The sequence below is a fragment of the Mus caroli genome, unplaced genomic scaffold, assembly GCF_978045245.1.
Source record: "Mus caroli unplaced genomic scaffold, Mus_caroli_1 scaffold_20, whole genome shotgun sequence".
Classification (NCBI taxonomy): domain Eukaryota; kingdom Metazoa; phylum Chordata; class Mammalia; order Rodentia; family Muridae; genus Mus; species Mus caroli.
Window position 1 is genome coordinate 24,465,625 of NW_028227275.1, and position 8,596 is coordinate 24,474,220.

Sequence of the window (8,596 nt, forward strand, 5' to 3'; positions counted from 1 at the left end):
TTAATTGTGTATGTGTGTCGCTTGTGCCTACTGAGGCCAGGGGGCCAGAGAATATCTAATTCTCCTGGAGCTGAAGTTACAGGTGGTTGGAGCTTCCTGAGAGAATTGAACTCAGGCACTCTGGACCAGTCATATGTGCTCTTAACTACTGACTTTGATCTCATTTTGTGTTGGTTTGGTTTTTGTTTTTTAAAGACAGAATTACTCTGTGTAGCCCTGGCTGTCCTGGCACTCCCTCTGTAGACCAACCTGGCCCTGAACTCAGAGACTGACCTCCTGCCTCTGCCTCGTGTGTGCTGGATTTAAAAGTGTGGTGTGCCGCCACCACCACTACCCTGGCTGAACTGGCTCATTTTTAAGTCCTTTCTCATAACACATAACAACTATGTGTCCAAAGAAGTTTTATAATCTCACTAAGTTTCATTTCTACATCTGGGAAGTGAAGAAAATAATGGTGCTGATGGAGTTGGTAGGGACTAGATGGGGACTAGATGGGAATGCACAGCACTGAACCAAATGACTGCCGAATAAGCACCCAACCCTGCTCATTACGCTGATGAGTCCAGGGACCGGCTCATGCTAGGCACAGTGCGACTCTGAGCTAAACCTCCATTTCTGCTGACTCCTTTTGTTAACAGCATAACCTTGAACTAGTTACTTAATTTCTGTATCTTAATTCCTCAACTGTGAAATGGGGAAAATAACACTAGTTCACAATTTTTGACAGTATGGTTGTCTGAAGTTACACATATGGAATTGAAAAGAAATCTAGTGCATTATAGCACTTACAATACCAGAGCGCACCAGCTTCTAGGTCAGTGTTCTATAATGAAATATATTTATAATTCTATGGCATGCTGACTTGTAGAAGCATGGCACTGACTACTAGACCTATACATTTCTTGAGGATCCATGTATATCCCCAGTTTATAGTGGCTGTAGAAACACACTGCCTTACTCCCCTGATTTGATACGAGCTCCACTCAGTCCCTGAGCCAGAGCCACCTCTTGAAGTTCTTAGAACCAATGGGCTCTGCCTAAAAGACCTCTCAGTACGAGGGAGCTGCTCCCTTACAAAGCCAGAGCCTTGGCCAGGCTCAAGTGCTTGACAAATTACCAGAGATTGTGCTTTGGAATCTGTGATGGTGGTTGGAGGCGTTAAGACTAAGTTGCTTGTGCTTAGTAAGGGGTGTGAATGCCCCTCTATTTGGCTACCCAGAGCTAAGGTACATGGGCCTGGCCAGACCCAGTACCTGCACCCTCGCCATCAGATATTAGAAGGGACAGCAGTGAGTTAGAGGGAACTGCTGGACTGGAGACAGTTCTCCAGGTGGACTCAAAGGCTCTGTCCCACCTTCTCCAAGCCTACAACCTCTTTCTTCCTAAGAGGCAGCTAGAATGCACTTGGGAGAAGAGAGAAGAAGGTCATTCAGGGCCAGGAAGGAAACTGAAAGGGTAGCAGGACATTAATGGAGGAGAGTAATAAAGCCACTGTATTCACACGTGAAACTCAAACACTCAAGAGCATACTCTGGGAGAGCTACAGAATAAAAAGGAATGGCGAGAGAAAATTCCACAAACCACACCCTCCCCCCCCCCCCCCCAGCAGCAGGCTCAGACAAGTGGGACCCAGAGCACTTGAAATGTACTCCCAGAGGAGAGAGAGTTGGTTATTCACAGCCCAGGGCTGCTGGGGTTGGACCTCCCTTGGAAAGATTTTATTTCTAGTCCTGTGTATGTGTGGCAGTATGTACACGTGAGTACAGGTTCCACCAAGGAGAGAAGAGGGTGACGGTGACGGGCCCCTAGAATTGGAGTTCAGGTGGCTTTGCTGCTAGGAACCCAGTTCTGCTTCTCTGCTAGAGCAGAACTTAAGCACTCTTCACTCCAGCCTCTAAAAGGTTACCTTATGTTATTTTGCGGTTTATTTCTTTACTAGTTTTCAATACGGTCTTGCTGTTTCTCAGGCTGACCTGAACCTCACTATGCTGCCCAGTCTAGCCTTGAGTGTGTGCTTCTCCTGCCTCAGCATTTAGTGTTGGAATTACAGGCATGAGCCACCAGGCTACTCCAGCTCTGCTTCATTTACCATGCTTTTGAACTTATCTTTTTTATTTATATTTTTATTTTTTAATTTTTTTTTTTTTTGGTTTTTCAAGACAGGGTTTCTCTGTGTAGCCCTGGCTGTCCTGGAACTCACTCTGTAGACCAGGCTGGCCTCAATCTCAGAAATCCGCCTGCCTCTGCCTCCCAAGTGCTGGGATTAAAGTCATGCACTACCACTGCCCAGCTCTTTTGAAGTTATCTTGATTTTTCTGTGTGCCCTTCCCTTTTCTTCTTGATGTCTGTGACATCTGTGGATCTAGCTCATAATTTTTAATGTAATTGAGAATAAGACCACAAGATGTCAGACTTTAGCTGAAAAATCTATCAAGAGCCTTCCAGCCCTTGATAATATCAGAGCATTGGGTGGGCAAGGAGGTGTATCTGTAACTACTTCTGGTGCTTTACATGAGAGAATGTTTTTCTGAAATTTTTATTTATTTACTTATTTATTTATTTATTTATTTATTTATTTGGTTTTCAAGACAGGGTTTCTCTGTGTAGCCCTGGCTGTCCTGGAACTCACTTTGTAGATCAGGCTGGCCTCGAACTCAGAAATCGACCTGCCTCTGCCTCCCAAGTGCTGGGATTTAAAGGCGTGTGCCACCACCGCCCAGCTTTCTGAAAAATTTAAATACATCTGTGAAATGTATTATCTATTGATAATTATGAAACTTTCGTTAAGAGTTCCTGTTTGCCGGACGTGGTGGCGCACGCCTTTAATCCCAGCACTCGGGAGGCAGAGGCAGGCGGATTTCTGAGTTCGAGGCCAGCCTGGTCTACAAAGTGAGTTCCAGGACAGCCAGGGCTACACAGAGAAACCCTGTCTTGAAAAAAAAACCAAAAAAAAAAAAAAAAAAAAAAGAGTTCCTGTTTTTTTTATCATTAGTGTTCCTTAATGTCATAGGTACCAATATGTTTTTATTAAAAATTTAACTGGTATAGCCAGGCAATGTGGTGCACATCTTTAATCTCAGCACTCTGGAGACAGAGACAGATATAGTTCGGGCCAGCCTCGTCTACAAATCAAGTTCCAGGACAGCAAGGGCTATTACGCAGAGAACCCTGTCTCAAAAATGGAAAAAAAAAAAGGTATAATTAATACCAAAATTAGATAAGGAAATTCAGTGCTGAGAGGTGAAAGGCCTTGAACACACTAAGCAAGTCCTCTACCAGTGAGCAACATCTCCTGTTCCCTAGAGAAATAAAAGCTGTAACAAAACAAAGCAAACCACTTTACTATTACTTGTGTGTAATGGAGGGGCTTGTATGCGCTGATCGGAGACCACAGGAAAACCTTGTGAAGCCATTCCTCTCTGCCCTCACATGGGTCTCCGCCTCTTGTGAAGCCGTTCCTCTCTGCCCTCACATGGGTCCCCAGCCTCTTGTGAAGCCGTTCCTCTCTGCCCTCACATGGGTCTCCCCAGCCTCTTGGCAATATACTCTTAAAGTAAAAAAAGACTACATACTATGGAGCTAAAGGTGAGATGAATATAAAATCCCAAAGCTTAAAAATAACTCTGCTGCCGGGCGTGGTGGCACACGCCTTTAATCCCAGCACTCGGGAGGCAGAGGCAGGCGGATTTCTGAGTTCGAGGCCAGCCTGGTCTACAAAGTGAGCTCCAGGACAGCCAAGGCTATACAGAGAAACCCTGTCTCGAAAAAAACCAAAATAAATAAATAAATAAATAAATAAAAAATAATAAAAAAAAAATAACTCTGCTTAAAATACACAGTCACAGTCAGATACACAATGAACTCAAGATCCAAGAGACCCTATTTTTAAAAAGGGAGTCTTATAAGATGGCTCAGCAAATTAGAGACTTGCTGCTAAACCTAACCATCTGAGTTGAATCCTTCAATTCTTGAGACTTGCAGTAGACTCCTGAAACTTGTCTTCTTATTTCCTCAAGTATACTGTAGCATTTGAGCCCACACACACCAAATAAACAATAAACAAATGTAAAATTCTCTTTAATTTTATAAACGATATATATATACACATACACCTTGGGCTGGCGAGATGGCTCAGCGAGTAAGAGTAAGTACTGAACGCTCTTCTGATGGTCCTGAGTTCAAATCTCAGCAACCACATGGTGGTTTACAGCCACCCATAATGAGACCTGATGCCCTCTTCTGGCACGTCTGAAGACAGCTACAGCAGTGTACTTATGTATAATAATAAATAAACCTTAAAAAAAAAAAAGAAAGAAAGAAAGAAAGAAACTTGCAGGTTGGGAGGCAGAGGCAGACGGATTTCTGAGTTGGAGGCCAGCCTGGTCTACAAAGTGAGTTCCAGGACAGCCAGGGCTACACAGAGAAACCCTGTCTCGAAAAACAAAACAAAACACAAACAAACAAAAACAGCAAAATTAACCCAAAGTCTATCCTCCTACAGAGGCACACAAAGAACAGGTTACTACTTGAATATTACACCACTTGAATTTGTATTACTTTTCAACCACAAAGCAAATCATTCCTTTTAGGACCTTTGAGTTCTGAAAAAATATTTAGAACTAATCTATCATATCCCAAATAGTTAAAAACCAAAGTGTCCCTACTTGGATGTACTGATGAAAATATAGAACTGAGTGACATGATAAATAGAAAGACTGAAAATAGTGGGGCCTTTGAGATGACTCAGTAGGCAAAGGCACTTGCCACCCCACTGGGCCCTACAAACTGAGTTGGATCTCTGGGGTACACACACACAGAAGAAATACATGCAATGCAAAACGAAAAAAAAAAAAAAAAAAGAAGAAACTGCAAATAGCATCTGGTTCTGAATATTATTGTTTCATTTCATCTTTCTTAACTATATATAGACCAGTTTTTTAAACATTTGTCTTATTTTCAGCGGTGAGAGCAAAATACAGCATTTTCTATTTCATGTCTCATGGCTGCTTCTATCATACTTCTGCGGCATGGTGGGTCTGCACGCGGGTGTATCTTCTGTGTGTGTTAGCAGTGGCCGAAACCTACTGAGAGAAGTCTGGGAGGGGCATGAAGGGGGAGGCCCCTTCTGTCCCATTGATAACAGGTTCATTCACAGCCATTTAAAACAGACTAATCCCTTATGCAGTCATTCGCTCTACTCTAATAGGGCCCTTCCACCTCTTCTAGAATTCGGTAAGCTAAAAGTACATGTATCCAATTAATCTGAAATAATTTTGTATACAGTTTGGTGACGGGTGGAGGGTGTGTGGTTGGGTGATCATTAAACTTCACTTTTCTATTTTAGTGAATGTTTAAAAAACGATTCCTTAAACATTAAGTTGTTCCCTTAGGACAGACAACTCTTTAAAAGTGCTTCTCCCGGCTAAGTGAGAACACTGGTTTCAGGAAAGTCGGGTCAGGAGAGTTGGCAGGTTCCTGTGTCCAGGGAGAAGGGCTGAGCGGGACTCATCCGTAGCCTTCATTTGCAGATCCTAGGATGCTCCTCGCCTCCTGCTGCCTGCGCTGAGGTCCCAGGAATCCCAGAGTGGCATGGCCAACGCGGGCATGAGTCCTCCGAGGCCGCGGGCGTCGCTCTCCCCGCTGACGCTGCTGTTGCTGCTGGGAGGCTGCCTCCTCTCGGCCGCGGGGAGGGACAAGGGGGCAGCAGGCAGGGAAGTGGCCCGGGCCTCCCGCCCCACGGACGGCTCCTCCGGTCGCTTCGTGAGTCCAGAGCAGCACACGTGCAGCTGGCAGCTCCTGGTGCCCGCCCCGGGGACGCCGACTGGCGGAGAGCTGGCCTTGCGCTGCCAGACTCCGGGCGGGGCGAGCCTGCACTGCGCCTACCGCGGGCATCCGGAGCGCTGCGCGGCCACCGGCGCCCGGCGCGCGCACTACTGGAGACGGCTGCTGGGCGCGCTGCGCAGGAGACCACTGCCCTGCCTGGACCCCGCGCCGCTGCCGCCACGCCTGTGCGCCCGCAAGACGGCTGGCGCAGAGCTGCACTCGCCGGCCCACCTCAGCCTACCCGCGCGTCCCAGCGAGCCTCCCGGGTCCAGGGCGCGGAGCCCGGCTCGGTCGCGACAATCGGTGCGGTCCCCAAGCTCCCAGCCCGAAAAGAAGCCCTTGCTAGTGAAGTCCAACTCGGGAGGGAGGAAAGCGGGCTCAGACCCGGTCCCGGAGCCTCCTGCGGCGGCCGGATTCCAACCCAATGGGCTGGACCAGAATGCCGAGCTCACTGAGACCTACTGCACCGAGAAGTGGCACTCCCTTTGCAACTTCTTTGTCAATTTCTGGAATGGCTGAGGCTGCGGGCTGGCAGGGGCACTAGGGGTAGGTGCTGAGAAGCAGAGGGTAGCGCAGCCAGGGCGGGAGACGTCCTTAGACAGGGAACCGGGATGAAGAATAAACTAGTCGGCTAGTCGGGATTCCAAAATGGGTCAGGGGTCAGGGTAAGAAGAATCTGAAGCAGCTGGAGAGCGCTTTTGTTTTTTATTTTATTTTTATTTTTTTAAGCATCTCAGCTCTGATTTAAGAGCAGAAGAAATAGTGGAAACAAATAGATTTATATCGAGTATGGGAAAATTGTAGACTAGGGAGAGAAGCTGAGAATAGCGAGAATGAAGTGACTAAAGAGGTGAGAATCTTTGCTAGGAAGTGGGATACAATGTATATCAACACATTTTCATTAACTGTAACTGTGAGTAAGAACCTGAACCATGCTGAATAGTTCAAAATCTTCTTGGGTTTCAACTTGAGAAAATGAATACCCACCCCCACCCCCTCCTTTCTGGATTGTTATGAACTTTGGGTGTGACTGGCATCACACTTTCTATGTAGATTACAACCTTATAGGTAAATAATAAATCTAAGACTGGATTATCAGGACAATTGCTTTTCAGTCCCTTTACTACTTTTTAACTGAATTTTGAGCCTACCGTCCAGAAAAGTTCATTAACTACCTAAAATCAGAAGTGAATTTTACAAGTTCAGTGCTGTCTGGATCTCCAAATACAAACAAAAAACTCCAAGCCTTTAAATTTTGATTACTCTTTTTAAAATCAGCTAAAATGTAAACATGTATCTGGGGTCATTTGGCCCTTCATCTCTTCTGTGATTAAATTTAAAATGTGTGTGTGTGTGTGTGTTTTAAATATGTTGTAACAACTGTCTTTAATTAAAAACAAAAAAACTGGTTGGATTTAAAGAGTTGTAAAATGATGGAAATTCTGCTATTTCTTTCATTTATTTATTTATTTATTTATTTTTATTTTGTGGGTGTGTGTGAGGTTATGTACCCCGTGCATGGGGGATCCTGTGGGACAGCTGAGAGAACATCCCATCCTTTAGAAATGGGTCTGAGATCTGCCGCGTGGATGCTGGGAATTGAATTCTTTGGCCCCTAGCTAGTCTACCAAGTATACCTTTATTTGAGCACCCCATCATCTGTGTGGTGTGTATGTGAGTGTGTGTGTGTGTGTGTGTGTGTGTTCATATGCGTGTTTATGTGCAGGTATGCACACACAGAGGTCAGAATATACCTTGCCTCCAGAGTAAGTTATCTCCCTCCACCATGTGGGTCCTGGGGACTGAACTCAGGCCTTCTGCCTTGACTGGAGGTTCCTATGTCAACTGAGGTGACCTGTGGAGTTCCTAAACTTGTTTTAAGTTTTAGGTGAGATGCTTGTGTTCTGCAACCCGGGCAGGCCATGACATGAATGCTGCAATCTTCCTGACTCAGCTCCCAACTGGCTGGGGTTAAAGGCATGCCCCACCATGTCCAGTTATCCTCTTACCTTACATTACCTAAGCCTGAGCCCAAAGCCAATGGGAGCCCCACCCTCACCCTCCCAAGTAGAATACCTCTATTTTTACTCTCTCCCTTTAAAAATGTTAGTAAGTGCAACAAATTCCTGACCTTTTCTATTTGATCTGCCTCTATGGCATAAAAACTATTTTATACACATTTTGTGTACTTCTGAACTCAAGCAATTGTTAAAACATCCAGATAGAGCATACTCTGAGGGTAGACTTATGTGGTCACGTGTTGAGTAGCACTGATCCTTCGATAAAATTAATCATGGCCAAGGAAACTCAAGGTATCTGGAGACCATTCTCCAAAAGTATGGCCCAACATACACAGTCTCTAAAAAAAGACGAGCAAAAAGCTTGCATCACTAAAAAGAAACAATGGAAATAAATCTGTACTGTCCAGAACCGTGGCTAGAATCACACTTTCATCTCTCTGGGAAAAAGGACTACCAGGCCCTCCCAGGATGCCCTCCGATAGTCTAACAAATTCCCTTCTAAGAAAGATGAAAAGACCATAGCTCTTGGACCAAAGTCTGTGTGTCCAAGAGCTGTGCCAGGACCCTGGCTCGGGAACAAGAAACAGCTGCTTGCAGTGGGAGGGAAGGGATCAGATCCCTCCATCTGTCTTTTGAATGACATTGGAGAAGTCCCAGTATCTTCAGGTCTTTTTGGAGATTGGGTTGGGCTAAGTCTGGGGTTTTTAAAGCACACTTATTACCTTTTAGAATCATATATGCAATTCTCCACA

The 8,596-nt window shown here is 45.4% G+C and overlaps 1 protein-coding gene across 1 annotated transcript; it reads left to right on the plus strand.

The window, feature by feature from the left end:
• Window positions 1-5,589: 5,589 nt before the first annotated feature.
• Fgfbp3 (fibroblast growth factor binding protein 3) lies at window positions 5,590-7,169 on the plus strand. Its single transcript, XM_029472770.2, has one exon. The coding sequence runs from the start codon at window positions 5,590-5,592 to the stop codon at window positions 6,340-6,342; it is 753 nt and encodes a 250-aa protein (XP_029328630.1). The 3' UTR covers window positions 6,343-7,169.
• The last annotated feature ends 1,427 nt before the right edge of the window (window positions 7,170-8,596 follow it).